This window comes from Loxodonta africana, chromosome 16 (assembly GCF_030014295.1).
Source record: "Loxodonta africana isolate mLoxAfr1 chromosome 16, mLoxAfr1.hap2, whole genome shotgun sequence".
Taxonomy (NCBI): domain Eukaryota; kingdom Metazoa; phylum Chordata; class Mammalia; order Proboscidea; family Elephantidae; genus Loxodonta; species Loxodonta africana.
The window spans coordinates 74,445,284-74,464,542 of record NC_087357.1 but is presented as its reverse complement, the minus strand read 5'-3'; the positions used below and the strand labels follow the sequence as shown (position 1 = coordinate 74,464,542).

At 44.3% G+C, this 19,259-nt stretch overlaps 1 protein-coding gene across 12 annotated transcripts in view; it reads right to left on the bottom strand.

The window, feature by feature from the left end:
• LRMDA (leucine rich melanocyte differentiation associated) overlaps positions 1-19,259 on the bottom strand; it is a 1,290,642-nt gene that overhangs the window by 543,139 nt on the left and 728,244 nt on the right. For all 12 annotated transcript variants that reach the window (XR_010318034.1, XM_064269070.1, XM_064269074.1 and 9 more), the window contains one exon: positions 9,852-9,969. Coding sequence is in view for 11 of the 12 variants with exons in the window: in XM_064269070.1 (XP_064125140.1) it covers positions 9,852-9,969 (118 nt within the window). In the remaining variant the exon portion in view is untranslated. The remainder of the gene's footprint in view (positions 1-9,851; positions 9,970-19,259) is intronic.

The window sequence follows — 19,259 nt, the reverse complement described above, 5'->3', positions numbered from 1 at the left end:
ATTGTTACCAGAGATCACATAAAGAAGGGCTTTGCCTGGTCCAGTTAAGAAGCCTTAAATTTTCTCCCTAAAACTAAGAAACTGACACCATAGGGCACAGAGTCTTTAGGTAAGAACACATCAAAGGACTTCTGGAATACCTTGGACCCTGTAAGAATAACTCATGAACCAGAATTAGCATCAGGCCAGTTCCTGTGAGGCAGAGGTCAAAAATATCCCATTCTCCACCTTTTTGGGACACCAGCCATTCCCCCCATGGCACTCTTTCTCTATTGGGTTTGATAACTCATTGAAATGGTCACAGAGAACTCATGGAAACAACATAACTGCAATGACAACATTAATAACAGAGAAAGATATAAACAGAAATGAAGATACGCAAAAGGCAGGGGTTGGGAGGAGTTTCAGCACGGGACTTAATGTCTAAAATGAGACCTGCTTATGACTCAAAGGGGACCTGCTTACCCTTCCTGAAAACCAATGGTCATTCTCATCCATCAAGAAACTTTCAAATAGGACACTCAAGGATGTCACCTGGTGGACTTGGCTATTGATCACTCATCTTGGCTCGTTACACTCTACTGCTACCATCTGAGTCTGCTTGTCCTCTCTGTTTCTTCTGGTACCATGACAGCCGAAGCCTCTATCACCATCTGCTCCACAGGCTGACTCACCCACTTTGGAAGTCTCTCTCTGTGGGCCTACTTGCCCACTGTAGGTGTCTCTCTTGGTCTTTAGTGTTATAATCCTTGAACCACAAAGCAGCTCTTTTATTTGGGCCTAGGAGATTCTCAGCACAGAGACCCCAGGTCTAAAGGACACATTCCTTTCCACACCCTTGTTGATCTGGAAGCCCCAATGACCCCTGTGAGGCTGGCTGCTTATATAGGGACACTCCTTGTCAATTTCAAGGGTGTGGCTTTCGTAAGCTGACCAACCCCTTAGGTGGATCATAAACCGACCAATCCTATTGGGAGAACTTGCAAGTCTCTTATGCAGACAGTAAACGGACCAATCACTTACAAGCCACTTATGTGGATAGTAAACTGACCAGTCAGTTGCAAGACTGCAGCCTGACCAATCATTTTGGGAGGATTACCAACCCGGGGCCAGAAAGGCCGTATAAAGAAACCCATTGCACCACAGGCCCATTACTGGGGGAGTTAGCACTGTGTTTCTGCTAACGTTCACTGACTGGCTTTCTCTTTACTCCAGCATCTGAGCTGCTCACTGCCACCCGGATCCTTCCCTGGAGTCCCAGGGATAGGCTTTCAGGTCCAGCTCTCTGACCTCTGTGGTCACCTTAGCACCAACACTGGCCTGGGAGCTCTGAATGCTGAAGCACCCTCAGACTAGCAGCAGCACAGTTTCCAAAGACCCTGTTCAGCACAGAGCACTATTGCTCTCTCTCACAGACACCTACGCATCCAAACACAGACCTGCCCATGCTGTTCCCCCGCTTCAAACCCTGCCAAGGTTGCTCATCACCCTCATGATAAACTGCAAACTTGGCCCAACATTTCCACAGCCTGGCTCCTGCAATTCTCCACATTGTCCAAGTGCTTGACCAAAATAGGGTGGCGAGAGAGCTCACAAGGTCAAAATTGGAAATGAAAAATTTACCTTTGGCTCTCTTCCAACTCTGGCCTTCCTTTGTTACCCCTGCTTCCCATCACATATCCTTGCCTGGCTGATGTAATTTTAGGTATAGAGTGGAAAGAACATGAGTTTTGAAGCCTAGGCAGACCTAAGGAAGACCCTGATTCCACCTTGTTCTGTAATTTTAGGTAACGTACGTAACTTCTCTGATCATCAGTTTCCTCCTTTGTAGACTCAAGGTCAGGGAGAAAGCTACAGAAAGGCTTGTTAAGTGGTTGGTACAATATCTAGAATACAGGAGACATTTAATAAATTCTAGGTATTCTTTTTACTCACTTAACAAGAAAGTTTCTGTGTATCTAATAGCACACTACTAGGCGGCCTTTCGACTGTCAGGATGGCCTTGCTATCCTAATTAGCTAAAGATCTAGAAAGCCTACAGAAGTTTGAGCTGGGATGCTAACAACCACCATTCCAGACCCATTGCCACTGAATCGATTCTGACTCCTAACTACCCTATAGGACAGAGTAGAACTGCCCCATAGGGCTTTCAAGGCTGTAATCTTTGAGGAGGCAGACTGCCACATCTTTCTCCCACAAGCAGCTGGTGGGTTTAAACCACCAACCTTTCAATTAGCAGCCGAGCACTTAACCACTGTGCCACTAGGGCTCCTTCACAACTGCCATTAGATTCACTAAACTCCAAGTTGTGCCCCGGTTAAGAGTCCTACTATAAGTGGCCAGGGAATGAGAGAGGGCAGGGCGTGTGGATGGGATGCCTATGTATTTATTAGAAAAGTTTCTGCAAAAATAATACTGTATAACAAACAACCTCAAAGCTTTACTGGCTTAGAGCAAGCACCTACTTCTCGCTCAGAGGCGTTGGTTAGCAGGGGTGCTGCTGTCTCAGGCTTCAGGTCAGGCTCAGGTATTATCAATATCTCTCTCTTGTCTTTTCAGAGCAGACAGCAGAAGCACTGTGGGGTGAGTAGAAACACATGATGCCTCTTAAGGCCTTGGCTCAGAATTGGTGCTGTCACTTTCACTTATATCCCATTGGTCAAAGCATCATACGGCCAAGGCCAAAGTCAACTGGATGGGGAACTGTGCTCTTTCCTTACGGGAAAAGCCACTGGCAAGGGCAGACAGCAAGGAAAACTTTCAGACAAGCATGCAATCTACCACGCTGCTCCCAGTTCTCAGGTTCAGGGGGCTGTACAAAGCATCCTGGGGATCCTTATCACACTCCTCATACTTAAGGAGAGCCACTTGCTTCCATGAGCCTCTACACATGTGTCCAAATATCTTTGGACAAAAGCTGGCGTTTTGGAGGCCATAAAGACAGAGAGTGTGGAGCTAGACCAATGGGGTACAGTGACAGCTTATCCGAAGACCCAACAATAATATATCCCCAGGCACCAGGCTTAATGAAGCATAGTCTCTGCTATGTGCTCTGTGCTTTGCTAGGCCCCAGGGACTTTTGGAAGTGGCTCTGAGATGCTACCACCAGCACCTACAGTGTTGTTTCACTTTCCTTCTCTATTATGGATTTCAGTTCTCTTTCCACAGGGCTTTGCCAGGATCCTGGAAACCTGGGAACACAATTACAACAGCTCACCCCTGATTTCAGACAGTGTCTACCCAAATACAAGACAAAGTTACAGACGCTGACTCCAAAGAGCAATATTTGAAAGCATTTACTCAAGACATGGGCTGCCATGGTGATAAAATTGGAGCCATACGAAATCTTTAAGTAATTCTTCCTTGAACGAATGTAGCAAACTGTGAAATCAGGAATAAAGACAAAAAACAAACAAATTACAAATTTTTGGCTTCTGGAGTTGTTTCTAAGAACACTGCCTAAGCATTTTCCAAAAAAGAAATTAATTAAAAATTTTCCTCCCTTCAAAATTTACTATAAAGTAACTGAAAATAGAATCTGAATGTGTCTCCAGACAAGAAACACCTGTGTGAAAACAGAAAAGAACCATAAAACACTCACATATTCAGGTAGTTATAAATACCCAGAAAATCAACTGACGTTTTTAGTTTTCTTCTGAACGTTGGCACTCCAGAGAACTTTCAACACACACTGGCTTATCGCTTATTAACTGCAGGTACTCGTGGTTTATAATATGTATTTACACCAAACCCTGGCTTATATAGCATATCTGTTTTTCCAAACATTGAGTGTAGAATAAGTTCTACTAATTGTAATCAATCTAGGAGTAGTTTCTGGTAACTTTTTATGGGTTAGATACTACAGGGGTACAAAAGATATCAAAGACATATGCACTGTGGTTTAGAACAGGGTGGCACTTCGTAAAGTGATATTCTAGTCATAGAAATATGCTCCATAGGTTTTTCAATGGCTGATTTATTGGAAGTAGACTGCCAAGCCTTTCTTCTGAGGCACCTCTGGGTAGACTCGAACCATCAACCTTTTGCTTAGCAGCCTATCACATTAACCAGACATGTGGCATGGGGTTGCCACAAGTCAGAACTGGCCTGAGAGCAACTGAAGCTGGTGGTGGTAGCCACAGAAACAATTGGTGAGCCAAACAGGCTCTGGGCAGCGCTCCTTCATGTTACAGACACAAAATACAGGCAAAAAGTACGACAGAAGCTAAGGTGGGAAAATTGTATTTTGACTCTACGCAGGTTTGTGGAGCACCCCAACATGCTTTCTGAGAAAAGGTACTTTCTGATTTCCTAAAAGCTCTAAGATGAGCAGAAGATTCTCAGAGAAGAAAAACTCAAGGGAACCCCAAAGGAGTGATGGAGAACACGTAGCTTCAGATCACACCTTTGCCTCCCCCAGATATGCCACTCAATGGAAAAGCCAAGAGGGTAAGTGGGCACAGGGTTCATGGCAGCCATAGGTTCTGCTATCATAAACAATCCCAGGGTAAATCCATTGGGGAAACAAATATGCCTCCCAGAATCTGTCTCTCTCGCAATGCACAGGCTACCACACTGTCTTAAGGCAAATACCTCTTCCCTGCTTTCCTGATGACCATGTTGAAGTAATCCAGAGCAACAACAATGGACAAGCCTTTATGACAGATCTTTCAATATGCTCTGTTGTTTACAGTTCATTCTTTTGACAAGTACTTACTGAAACCTTGCTAAATATCAGATACTATCATAGATAGGCGCAAGAGATACAGGAACGAACAAAACAGGCGAAGTTCCTGCCCTCCCAATGGATGAAGCTGGCATCCAGTGGATGAGCAGGTTATCCCTGGACCCACATAACTTCCAGTTGAGGTACAAGGGTAAAAAATATTTCTAGAAAGTGCATGTACTCAGCAGCTAATTCCTTTAAAACATCACATCTGTTTCTATGTCTTCTGTCTTTCTCTCATTCTGTCTTCTGTAATGTTTGTAACCTCATACACAAACATGCCCCATGTTGTCGTTAGTTGTCGTTGAGTAAATTTTGATTCATGGTGACCCCATGTGTGCAGAGAAGAATCTCTTCATAGGTTTTCAAGGCTGTGACCTTTTGGAAGCACATTGCCAGGTCTGTCTTCAGAGGGTTTGAACTGCCAACCTTGCAGCTAATACTTAATCATTTGCGCTGCCCAGGGACTCCACTATACACCCCATAGCTGTGGTCGGGGGGTGGGGTGGAAAAAAGATATCCACACATAAACGTACAAACTATGCAAATACACAAACTATACAAATACACAACTACCCATGATAAGAAACCAAGGCATGTCCACATACTTTCAAGGACACATCGACACTCACAAACCTATCTGTTACCACGTACACAACTATAATCAAAAAAACACATGCCAAAACGCTTTCCAGTGTAAGCTGCGGTTCTCTGTCTAGCTGTCCCCTATAGCTGCTCTTCCCATTGCTTCTTTAAGGTCCTGAAAATGAAACAGTTGTAGTCAACTTTGTACACATGCCTGTAAACAAGAAGGCTCAGCTTAAATAATTATGTCAAAGAAATGACAACTGTGCTTTTTGCCAGAACAGGGATGAATAATTACAAAGCCGGGACATAATTAAGCAATTCTGACTGTCGGATTCGGGAGCTGTTTCTGACGTGAAGGCCGGCATGCCCGAGTGCATGCCTTCCTGGACAGGCCTCCACTCTGCTTTGATCTGTGTTTCCTGGTGCCCCTGGGGGGGGGGGGTCACAGCCTGACCATTACAGGAGGCTTTCTTTGGGGGCCTCCACTTTCTCTGTACCCAGCTTGGTGCTCTCTGCATTGACAGCGGCAGGACTCAATGGCTGATATTTGACAAAGATATATATTTTCTTTAATATTACAGGAAATGAGCAAAGCCTGGTGGTTGCAGGTCCATTAACTAACAACATACACACACACATGCACACACATAAACACACACGTGCACACACACACGGAGTCTGGAAGAGTCCATTGTAACATCAGCTATCACTTCCTAATGAATGACAGCATCTGTCTGTAGAACAATCAGAGCTCAGACAGAAGGCAGCTTTAAACAACAAAAGCCAAAAGGCAGCAATGAAGAAGAAACGTGTCATCATGGGGGAAGGCTAGAGAACCCGCACACACGCACTGGGACCTGACGCGTGCCCAACCAGACCTTCGTGACACAGAGGGTTTATTAGCTCCTCGAAGACTTTGCATTTGCATCAGCCAAGAACATCCGGACTCTCATTCCCTACCTCCGAGGCAAGAGCTGTGATTGGAGAGGCATTTTCCATCCTCCCAAATACTTTATGTCAGGAATAAAATGAAAACAGCTCCCCAAATCACGGCCCCCTTGATCATCCATCAGAGCATTCCGCTGAATAAGCACAACAGGCCTCTGCTGCCTCAGAGAGGACAGAAGCCAACTTGAGATTCCGATTCCGTTATGAAAAATAGATCTTCACCGAGTGTGCTCAGCCCAGCGCCAGCAGTTCAAGGGGAGGAAATTGCTCTCACTTAGAAGCTGACTCTGGGCATACGCATACCTCCCAGAACATAAATATGTATAGATATACACAGAAAGTATATAGACACACCTGCATATGAACAAGCATATGTCTGTACACACTATGAACAGGTGAGAACCAGCCTTTTTAACGCCAGTGTATTAATTCAGCAAGAAGCTCATCTGGCCTCTTTCTATCTGCAAGAAAATTACCAGTACCCATCTCTGAAGACAACAGACAAAAGGGAATTGCCTGCCATTCAAGAGAGGCATGCGATTTGATATGAAACCAGGAACATAGAGAAATCCTCTTGTGGACTTGTAGCACCATGGCATAAGTAGGACACTTCCCTGGAAGACTTAGCCTCCATCCTCGGGCCCTGTTCTGCCTCGATGGGACTATGGGGCCTCTCCCAGGTCCACATCTGTAAAATGAGAGTGCACACCCTTTCGATGTTCTCTTCAGTTTGGTAACCACGGGACTCTATGACAATATAACTGAAGGCCCTCATGCTTTGTGAGAGTATTTTTGTTTCCCTCTTCAAATAATCAAGGTTCTTCAAATAATCAATGAGGTTTTTTCAGCTTAATACAGTTAGGAAGGATGCTGGACTCAATCAGACAAACAAGAGCTAATTCTATAGCTGATTAGAAACTAATTTGTAACTCTGAAGAGCATTTCTGCTGATATTGCTAATGACTCAGAGAAACAGCTAATACCAGACTTTAAGCAGCCATTCCCAGTTGTTTTCCAAGAGAGGGGAGGATGTCACTTCCCCTCAATCTCAACTTCAACAGAACAGCCCTGTTTTTATCTATTTTCTTCATTTAGATCTTCCTATATTAAAAAAATAATAAGGCTTTGTGGAAACCCTGGTGGCGTAGTGGTTAAGTGCTACGGCTGCTAACCATAGGGTCGGCAGTTCAAATCCGCCAGGCGCTCCTTGGAAACTCTATGGGACAGTTCTACTCTGTCCTATAGGGTTGCTATGAGTCAGAATCAACTCAATGGCACTTGGTTTGTTTTATAAGGCTTTGTTTGAACAAAGAGATCCATAGAGAAGACATCTAGCTCACTGCATTTTACGGACTGAACTGTGTCTCCATAAAATATGTGCTGAAACTCTAATCCCTGTACCTGTAAATATAACCTTGTTTGGAAAGAAGGGTTTCTGTTATGTTAATGAGGCCATGCCAGTGTAGGGGAGGTTCTAAACATAATCACTTCCAAGTTTAAAAAAAATTGGAAAAGACACAGAGAAATACACACAGGGAAAAAGAGACAACACGAGAGGGTTGTCTATAAGCAAAGGGACACCAAGAGTTACCAGCAGAAACCAGAAACTAGGAAAGAGGCTCAAAGAAGGAACTGACACAGCCAACGTCCTGATCTTTTAGCCTTCAGAGCTGTGAGGTAATACATTTCTGTTCTTTAAGGCCACTCACGTGTGCTATTTCTGTTTCAGCAGCACTAGGTCACTAAGACACCGCTCCAGAGGTTACAAAGCAAAGTGAGAAGAATGTAGGCTCTGGATAGACACACAGGTGAAGCCCCAGCTCTAGCCATTACATGCCCTGTGACATAGGGCACCCCAATTAACTTCCTTGGGCCTGAGTTGTTTCCTCTGTAAAGTGAGCCAATGATGTGTTTATTCAACTTACAGAGTTTTAAGGGATTCACAACTCTATATGCAAAGAACCTTAGAAGAGTGGTGGGCACATACCGAGTACTCCACCCCAATATGGTGGGTATTACATTTATTACCCCTTTGGATTTCCAGTGACAATATAGAACTTCCCATGTCAAAGGCAATGAGAGGAGAAGAAATACTGATCTAACCTGTATAATGTAAAAAGTACACATAAAAATAAGAAATATAGGGTGGGCAGGAACCCAAGATATTATAAAGACTTCATTTTTGTTGTACTTTGTTGAATTTGGTGACATTAGCTGTCTCTGGAATTTTTTCACCACAAAAAAAAGGCCAAGAAATAAATTATTTCATTTGGACAAAATTACAAAAGCTGGAATAACTAAAGGCACTCATGAGTAATACATCAAACCTATGCTTCGATAAAGAGAACTGTTAACACTTTAATAGCTACAGAATGAACCACTCAATTAATTTCCCACGTGCTGAAACAGGTAACAATACATTTATCTGCCAGTATTATACCCTCCATATCATATATTTCCACAACTGTTAGCAATTTTATTCAGCGTAACGGGAAATAAGTTGCACCTCATGGATTCAGGGAAAGAAAGTGGCCTGAGGTACGCCGCCAGCTGAGCAACGTGATGAAAGAGGTTTCACTTTTCTGTTTTGCTTTTGTTTTTCCTTTTTCCCTCTTCATCATTTCCAATGCTCGTGTACATGCTGTAAGTCAATAATCAAGGACAAACTAGACCTCTCAGGTTTCTGTACCGGCATTTTCAACACACAAGCTGCAGCCCCACAGGAATGGGACAGAACTCCATAGAATCCCAGGGCCAAGATGGACCTCCAAAGGGATTACCAAGTCCATTTCCCAACCCTGTATTCACTGAAGGACTTCAGCTCCTCCCAAAGAGATAGTTGTCCACGTCCTTAAAAATCTCCTTGCGTCTGAATCCAAGACCCAGAGCCAAGTCTCCCCTGCCACATCAGTGCTGTCGTTAAGATGACACCATGTTACATTACACAGCCTTGATGCGGCCTCAGCTGGTAAAGCAAAGGTCAATAAACACCATCCCGATCAGCTCTGGAGAGCTACATGTGGGAAGCACACGCCAGCCCGGGGACACATTGTCAGAAGAAATTGCCTTCCCTGCTAACAATATCTTGGAGAGCTGTGGAGCCCTTGCCTGTGGATAGCAGAAAATCGCTTTCCCCTAGCTTCTCTCTGGTCACCAGAAAGAAGGGCCTCCTCTGGGGCACTAGTCGAATTCTACCCACCCCAGGAACAGTAAACACCCCATGCTTTCCTCCTTCTCCTTTCTCAGCTCCAGAACTGCAGAAGCTTCATGTTGGAAAGACAGCATTTCCCAGAGGAAGGCCAGAACTTCACCAACTGGCTGTGAATAGTGCTGCTTTACTGCTAAATACAGTCACCTGGGTGAGCCTACCTTAAAAAAACTCTTTAGTCATTGAGTCCTCTTAGACTGGGTCACAGGCAGACTCAATTTATATCCAGTCCCACTTGGCTGACAGTGTAATGATGGACAAAATCCTGGTATGCAATTTTGCCCGCATTCTAAATAAAGGAGGACATCCTCCATGCCGTGAAGAAACAGAACATGTATCCTGAGTCACCAGCCTGGTGAAGACCAGGGAGTAGGAACCTACCTTGGGTTTCACCACCTTCATAAATGCCCCTCTGACCAATGCCTCCTCTCGTTCCTGTTTGGTTACTTTCTGGGCATCCAGAAACTTCAAGTTGGGTAGCTTGTGCAAAACGAAGTATCTGGAAGACGGACAGAGACAACTTAGTAATGTTGAGGTGAGAGCCTCAAAGGCTTATTCAATTCATCACATCCCCAGGAATCCACACCACTAGGTTTTCAGAAGTATAGCCTTGGTTGTTGCTGCTTCCCTGCTCCTTCACAAAGAAGAGTGGACAGTATGAACAATCACTCTTTGGGGAAATGTGAATGGTTATAACTCACATAGACACAGAACTAAACTTTACAAATACACCCTAATGGCACCACTTGAGTCAAAGAAACATGCACACATATACATTCCTGAATTAGCCAACAGGGCCCTATGGATGTGTTCTCCTCCTTCCATTCTGGAAAATAGGACCAGCTGCTCTGCTACACAGGAAGTTCTCAGCAAAATTAACCTACAACCTGATGACACCATTTATGTCATGACCATTTCTACAGGTCATTTGAATCACTTTCAACTCTGAGATAAAACAGATCTAAAAGTTGAAGCTTAGACAAGAGACCTGGGCTTACCACTCATGCCAATAAACCAGAGGCTCTAATATCAACCACTATGACCTCAGGATAGAAGTAAGGAACACATGTAGCTGACAAATGCTTCCTCGACGAGTAGAACAGGGGTCTTAAAACCTTTCCTCTTATTATCACCAAATTATTTCCATGATGGCACTGTGAAGATTGTCTTTTTTAATAAAAAACAAGGGGAGCTGGTTTATAGGGGATATTAACAGCTCATCAAATACCATGTGGTCTCCATTCTTTTAGAAAGACTCTTTGGCATCCATTATGAACTCCAACGATAAGACAGTGGCCACTGATCAATTGTCCTCAAGCAGGTGTATGTGAAGTTGGCAAGAAGATTCATTTGGCCTGGGTATAGGCAGGTGTCTAGACCTATAATTCTCCTTACTAAGTGACAGTCATCAACCCAGATACTTCCCATCATGCCCCTATACTCTATCAATCTAATGAACAATTGTTTCAACCCTGTTTTGCTTAGGAAGAAGAGATAAGTACCCAATATCAAAGCAATGTACTATCTCCAAGGGAATCCTTCTTGCACCCAAGTTCCTCAGTGTTCACTCATATTTCAAGCCCCAGTCCCTTTAAGTTTTCTTCTGCACCTCCAACTCACATTGCTTTCTCCCTTCCCAGCACTCATAGAATACATTATCAGCATCGTACAGTGTAACATTTCATGGGCTTTTTGGGTGATCAGCTGGTGACCTTACCTAAACTGTAAGCTTCTTGAGGGCAGGGGCAAATCTCTTTGCTCACCCTCACTTCACCTTGGAAACTAGCATTAGAATGGACACAATGAAATGACAGCTCATATCAGTTGCACAAATGTTTTGTGAGTGCCTACTATGTGCCAGGCCTTGTGCGGAGGTCACCATGACATGGTTCCTGCTCTCAAGAGGTCCAGAGTGTAATGGGGAAGACACATCACACTGAGATAAATAGTCAGCGTGGCTAAGTGCCAAGACTGAGCTTATGTGTAGGGCAGTTACGGGAGCACAGAAAATGGGTCCTACGTTACTCACTGAACAGCTGATAACTAAAGGAAAGAGGAGGAACAGGAAATCTCAAGCAGGTTTCAAAGAACCAAACCCCAAAGCAACCCTAAGAACTCAGCTTTTTCTCAATGCAGACCTTACTTGGGGTATGCAAGGTGCCTCCCTCCTCACGGGAACCTTGGGTTCCCAGGGCTGACTCCCACCCCAAAGGTAGCCTCACATCACCAAGCGGCCTTCCTGTACGTGTCAGAATCACAAACTTGGCTGATCCTGCAAAAGCCAGAGACAGCAGCTTAGTAGCCTCTGGTAATAACCTTCATATTAATCATTTTTTCAGTCAAAATACTCTGAAATTATTTCAAGTATATTTTTCTTCCCCAGAAATGTCCACCCTAACCCCTGAAGACCTAGAAACTTGACTCTTGCCTACTTCCTGCCTCCTTTCCAACCACTATTACCTCCTTTCCTATTTCTCCCTGACCCTCTCTCTTCCCTTTCCATATGCTCCCTTAGCCTTATCCAAAATCAGGGAAGTTCCATGAAGGATCCGAATGTCTTTCCCATCCTCCAGCAGAATTCCCACCGGCCTCAGTCAATGTTAGAGAAAATTCCATCTTCTGCTTGTAGCAGCAAAGTCTTGATGACAACAGATTCTTTCAAATAAAGACATGTACAGACAGAAACAGTATGTCAGGAGTGACGCTCAAAGGAGTAAAGACACCCACTAAGTGTAGGGTGGGAAAAGATGAATATTCAGGTGAAGAAAACATCAGTATTAGAAAATCAGCCAATGTTTAATGATGGAATGAAAGATGCCTTCACAGGGCTGGCAGGAACCAGGATGACAACAGACAGTGCATTGTCATCTCACCCCACTTTGGATCACAGCCCTGAAATCAAAGCAGAGAGAGAGAGAGGTGCTGGCTTTTAAGCTAGTTAAAAATTTTAGATGACAAAGAGCTGCTGTTTTCAGAGCACTCTTTTTATACAGTCAAAGAAAGAGCCCATGAAAAATAGGCTGCCAGGTGCCCCTGGGACTAGGGGTGACTTAACTTCCATCCTTCATGCAGCCTGGGGTTTCCAGGTGGGTGGCAGATTGGAGAGGTGTGAGGGACGTTGGGAAGTCTTGTCCTAACTAGTTCTGAGACTCAGTCAAGGGTCCAAAGGTCCTCCCACAGAGATGCCTTCCTTTGTTTACTCACCCATCCATTCAATCCATCAGCTATTCAACAAAAAATTAAGTAGCTACCACCTGCCAGGAACTGGGCCAGGTGCTGAGAATAAAGTGATGAACAAAATAGACAAGGTCCCTGCTCTCAAAGAGATTATATTCTAGCACAAGAGTTCTCAGGCCTGAATTAGCGTAAGCATCACCTGGAGGCTTACTAAACACAGCTCACTGAGCCCTAGAGATTCTGATTCAGTCGTTCTGGCGTAGGGCATGAGAATTTGTTTCTTCCAAGTTCCCAGGCGATGCTGATACTGATGACCCTGTGACCACACTCTGAGAACCACTGTCCTAGTGATAGGAGCCCTGGTGGCATAGTGGTTGAGAAGTCAGCTGCTAACCAAAAGGTCGGCAATTTGAATCCACCAGCTGCTCCCCGGAAACCCTATGCGGCAGTTCTACTCTGTTCTGTAGGGTCTCTGTGAGTTGGAATTGACATTTCGGCACTGGGTTTGCTTTTGGTTTTTGGTTGCAGTGATTGATAATAACGCCCGGAGGAGTAGCATTTGGAGATTAGCCTTATGGAACATCATGAGGGTGGTGAGGTGAAGAGTCTCCTTCCCTCTTCTGCTGGCATTCTGTGGGTGCACAGCACGCAAACAGCAGCCACATCTACCAGGTCTTCCTGCCCTTGGTGGTTTGGAACCGGCTCCAAACATTATTGCCAAGTGATAAGTCAGTGAGCTTCTGGCCTGCCTGCCCCATCCTGGTCTTGGGAGATCTATTTCCTTTTGTTCCAGGTCATGTCAGGGTGTCAAAAGCCACAGCTTCAATCCCGAGCATAATACCAGTTTGCCATAAAAATACAAGAAAAGATTCCCGAAGCCCACAGAACGAAGGCTTTTACAATATCAATTCAACCCTTGTAAATTTAATCCAGGGTTATTTGTTGTACCAAAATCTCTTTACTGTGATGTATTACTTAGTTACTGGGGTTATCACAGCCGTATCCTAAAGTTGCATAGTACATAAAACATTTCAGTTAACAATGTGGGAAGGTTAACTCCCCCAGATAACCTGCAATCACAAGGGCTAGTCCAGATGACATGCCTCTGTCAGCTTCCACGAGCTATTGATGGTTCAATCAGTTAGTTTTGAAGGTAAAGTACAACAAAAGGGCAGTAAACTTATTCAGACTGTCAACAGGGGCTATCGGGAATGGGGCTTGCAGGTAAGTAATTCTGGATGTTTTAAGGCTATTATCAAACAGCAATGGTTGAAGGAAGAGACAGCTACTAATAACACAGAAGGCAGCCATCATAAACCACTTTATGGCAGAAACCCCTGTCTATAAATCCTGCAACACCCGGAGACAGCTTCAGATTTATAAAACTGCTTGTTAAGCCAGGGCACTGCTTAATGAAAAGAGATCCGTCTAAGTTCCAAGTTTCACGTCCCTAGCTCTAGAGGGCAACTCCAATTTTCCTGACCTTCTCCAGGTGGCTGGGGGAAAGCCCCAGGGGCTTGGTGTGGTGGAGTCAGGGGCACTCTTGGCTATGATGAGGAAGGTGAGGTTATCAAGAGGAGAGCAAGGGTCCTGGGAAGGTGTTTTAAGACTCATTTGTCTCTGTCCGGAAACTCAGCTTCTCTGAAAGTGAGAGATCAGCACACATAGCTTGTCAGTTTCTCTCTTTTCATGCAGAATGTTCCATTTTCTGAAAGCACTCCTTTAAGGAGAGAGTTAAATCTGGTGGTGGGAGAAAAGGAACAGCAGAAAGGGTTTTTGCTCCAAAATAAATTTTCTCTGCCCAAGTCCTGAAGCTCTGGCATTTTTCATCTAGACTTCAAAAAGAGAGGAAGAAGCCTTTTCTGCCCCCACGACCACAACTGCTACCTCAGGGGAGCTGGATGCTCTCCAACTACACTCCACATCCATGGAAAAGATGAGATGGGTCTCCACTGTCTGTGCCTGTCATCGGCTGCCATGTTTCTTTCTCTGAGGAGACTCTATGTAAGAAATACCAACTTTTTCCAAATCCTGAGTGAATGAGGCATGGAGTCACTGGTGTTTTTTCCTCCTTCCTTCCATTTATGCCTCTTCACATTACCTCTTTCTGCCTTTTTCCTTCCATGGGGGTGGGGAATATGGTACTTGTGGCCCCTGAAGGCCACAAGTGTGATCCATGAACTGTTGTTTTCAATATTTCACAAAGCCTAACAGATAGGATGAGAACGCCAATGAAACACTGTGTTTCTTTGCTTTTGAGTGGATTACATCAACTCGGTTGGTAACACTGGTTACCTCATGCTGATCAAAAGCCCTGATCACAAGCTAAATGTGTCTGATTGATGAAACGTTCACAGTGGCTTAAATGCAGCTTCTTTGAGAGACCAAAACTTATCAAGTACAGCAGAGGAAATTAAAAGGAGGGGTGCTCTTCATAATGAAAAGCTTAGGGGCTAAGAGGCAGAGGAAGGAGTCTAGACTCTGAACTCATCTTGCTATGTGATCTTGGTTCAGTCTCTGCTCCCTTTCTGAGCCTCGGTTTCTCCATCCATGCAATGAAGGGGATGGGTTAAATGATGCCTGAGCTTCCTTTAAGCTTTGGCTTGCTTGAATTCTATTGTCTCAAAGTTAATTGACAATAAACGCATCCATACCCTCCTTCCTTGTTGTTCCAATTTCCTTATATAACCAGCTCCCGCACCTCCAGGTAAAAGAGGACTGTGAGAAAAATTCAATAAAGACCACAGAGTAATGAACACACAGTGCAAGTGGAATAGCTCCATACGCTCTGAGAGATGACAATGATCTCACTCTAATGAGCTAGGTGAGCTCACCTACAGCATTAATGAATGCCTGACGACTGGCAGAGGCCAGCTGATCTTCCTCACAGTTCACCGGCACCATGTTTGAAGTCTCTGTGCAAACAATACACCCACAGGACAGACCAGGGACCTCTACAGAGGGTAACCAGCAATTACTCTGTGGGCTTCTGTCACTTTGATCTCTAGGTCGTGACCTTTGCTTTCTTGTGATCTTCAAAGCCCAGATTGTAGATTAGCTGGAGAATGCTAGCTGGGTTATGTAAGCCACAAGTTTTACAGCCCCTATTTGGCTGGGAAATGGTGGTAGCCCAGGACATCCAGCAGACAGTGGTGGTGGTGGGTCCCTCCCTCCTTCCCCTGGGCTGAGTGCTACAGACACTGGGCAGGCCCCAGGGCTGCTCCCTGGAAGTAAACAAAGAACGGTGTCACATTTTCAACAATTTAAAGCTGTGAGGAATACAGAGGGGCCTACTAGGGAGGCCGGAGGGAGGGAAGGCCAACCAGAGACTGGGGGGCAAGAGAAGAGGAGTGACAGGCCATGAGACCAACTCTCTTATGTGACAGATGAGGTCTAGCACTTGTGGACCGTTGACCTCTCAGTCCACTGTTGTTTCTTCAGTAAGAAGACAAAAAAGAAACGCAAGCAAGACAAGAAATATACCATTCTGGGCACTTAAGCTTCCCTTGCCTGGTTCATTATTCTGGCCAATGTTAGAGTCCATAAGAGGCCCCAAGTGGTCTCTGAGTACCACTGTGGTCTCTCATGCCAAGCCCTGCCCCAGCGCTCTCTTCCTGCCCAACGCTGAAGGCTTCCCTTATCACATTCACCTCCATTCAACATTCATCCCAGAATAGCAGCACAATGTGTACATATGGCAAAATGTAGGCAGGCTTAAACTCCTATAACAACATGGCAAGGGGCACTTTCAGCCATGAACTATGATGAATGGCAACAGGAAACCCCAGGCATGGCTTTGCTCCTGCCCAGCAGGGCCAGGGCACTACTCAACAACTCAGTAGTATGTTCATGCTCACACACAGATTTAATGAGCCTGTTTTACTGTGGGGATGTGTGCCAAGAAAATCCAACTGGGTGCACAGGGGGTAAATGGGGAAGTAAAGGGGGTCGACGTGGGGAAAGAAGGGAAAGACTGGGCAGAAACCAAAGCATCCGTGCAGCCACTTCCAATAACTCCATAAATCTAGGCACTTCCCATTTCTGGTCCAGTGGTTGGCCACAATCTGACCTAAAACGGGGCTGGCCTCTCTGAAATCAACATCTCCCGTGGAAACGAAACAACAGACATACTTGTTTTGATGTATGGCTGGGTGACATATTATAAATATTACATCACATAACCACAGAGGATGCCAATCAATAAGAAATTTTTTTAGACAGCACTAAATAAACCATGGGTTCTTGCTTCTGAATACACTCCTTTAAGGCTCCTACTATTGCTTAAATGATTAATAGAAGACATATTGTCAGAAAATGTACTTAAAATGAAAAACAGTAAACTGTAGAAATATCATTCATTTTTTAAGCAATTTTCTAGTGAAAATGTCACATAAATTTACATAGAAGCTGTACTATTAGGCTCTGGGTAACCGCTAGATGGAAGGCAGACCTCACGCTTTGGGGATGAAGGGGCCAGGAAAATATTTTACCCAGAGAAAAAAAGGCAGCTACATTGTTTTGTATAAACCCAAATGTCACAGGAACTCTACATTCAAAAGTCAGGTTGTGAAACCCTAAAAGTTCTCAGGGGCAAATGATGTGGGAAGTTATGAAGACTGAACTGAGCAGAGTGGGACCAGAGGTTGTCAGACAGTCATACACAGGAGCACGAGTCTAAGCTGAATAAAGCAGAGTTACTTACAGGCCCTAGAACGGAACTGCCTCATACACACATTTATGACATCCAAATGCAAGTGCGAGTGCTTGTTAAACAAAAAAATAAAATAAAATCAATAAAATTTTTTAAAGTGCTGGAAAATCAGCCTACCATTCCACTCCACGATCAGATGCTAAGCAGTGAACGTGAGATTGGATGGACACCCATTCAATATCCCCTCCACCATTCTTAGTTCCTAATTCTCCCAAAGTGTGACTGTCTTGTACCATTGCAGGTGACTTAAAGGTTTTCTAAGGTAAACCTGACTCCATGTGATTTTGCCTGTGTGTTAGGCCCTCATGGCAACTTTGCCACAGGGCTTCGAACCAGGTCATTCAGGTTAGAACTCTTGCTGAAAATCTGCATTTCTAACAAGACGCTAATGGCACTGGTTAGGGACCAATTCTGGGACCCAAAACCAAAACCAAACCTGTTGTCATGGAGTCAATTCCAACTCATAGCAGCCCTATATGACACAGTAGAACTGTCCCATAGCGTTTCCAAGGAGTGGCTGGTGGATACAAACCACCAGCTTTTTGGTGAGAAGACAAGCTCTTAGCCACTGCACTACCAGGCTTCCATTAGTAGAGCAGTGGTTCTCAAAATTTATCATACATAAAATCACCTGGGGGTCTTGTTAAAATGTAGATTGTAATTCAATATATCTGGGGTGGAACAAACCCATTTGAAGCCTTGCTTTGCCATATGTTCACTAACAGCCTTCTCAGCCCACCCCTTAACACCTTTCAGGGGAACAGACCTGTAGTGGGAAGGACAGGCTTGCAGGAGACCCAGGCCAGCTCATGACATGGATGGCTCTTCTAGAATCAGGCCCTCACCAAAGTATTATGACCCAACAATCAGGACTTGGATTGAGTCTGAATTTAATAGTTCCTTGCTTATTAAATGCCTTTGTTGACATCCAAATAGGTCTGATTCCAAGCAGGCAGAGAGTATTTGAGCTGCCCAAAGGGCCCTGCATTTATCTGTAAGTGCTCAGGTCCTGAGAGGTAAGGGTAATTGTAAGTCACCTCCAGTGAACAATTATCACATACCTATAGTTCATCCATCACCATCTCATGCCATTTTTGCCTATTTCATCTTGTGCAGTTCTCTCACTACTTTATATATTTCAACATCAAAAGAATAGGCTTGAAATGGGTAAGGGTGGGTGGGTCTTCTGGTCTTTTGCAGCCTCGTCAGCACCTAGATAGTGTTGGACATGTAATAAAAAAAAAAAAAAAAAAAGTACAAGATGAAATAGGCAAACATGGCATGAAATGGTGATGGATGAACTATACCTACTTGAAAGCAGAGTATCACCAAATGCTACAGCCAACCAAAAAAACCATTGTTCAGTTGATTCTGACCATAGTGACCCTATAGGACAGAGGAGAACTGCCCCATAGGGTTTCCAAGGAGCACCTGGTGGATTCGAACTGCCAACAGAGAGATTAAATACCACTATGCACAAGAGTTCTTAATTGAACATCAGAATCACCTACTGACTATCTTATTTTCCACCAAATGAATAAGAATGTCTTGGAAGGCTCAGAGATATATCCCCGGTTAGGAACCAACGATCTAGATTGTCCTCCACATTTTAAATGATCTGACCTCTTATACCATAGGTTTAATATTTTTGCCTATGTAATCAGTTACAATTTTAAAAAAACAGTATTACCTTTTCCTTTTACAACCTTCTAAGCCCCCTTTTGGCTAATACTTCTCTCACTCTAAAAAAAAAAACAAAACTCTGCTTACAATAGCATTCATATATAGCTTTCTGGCTCCATAAATGGAAACACTGGTGGCGTCATAGTTAAGTGCTATGGTTGCTGACCAAAAGGTCGGCAGTTAAAATCTACCAGGCGCTCCTTGGAAACCCTATGGGG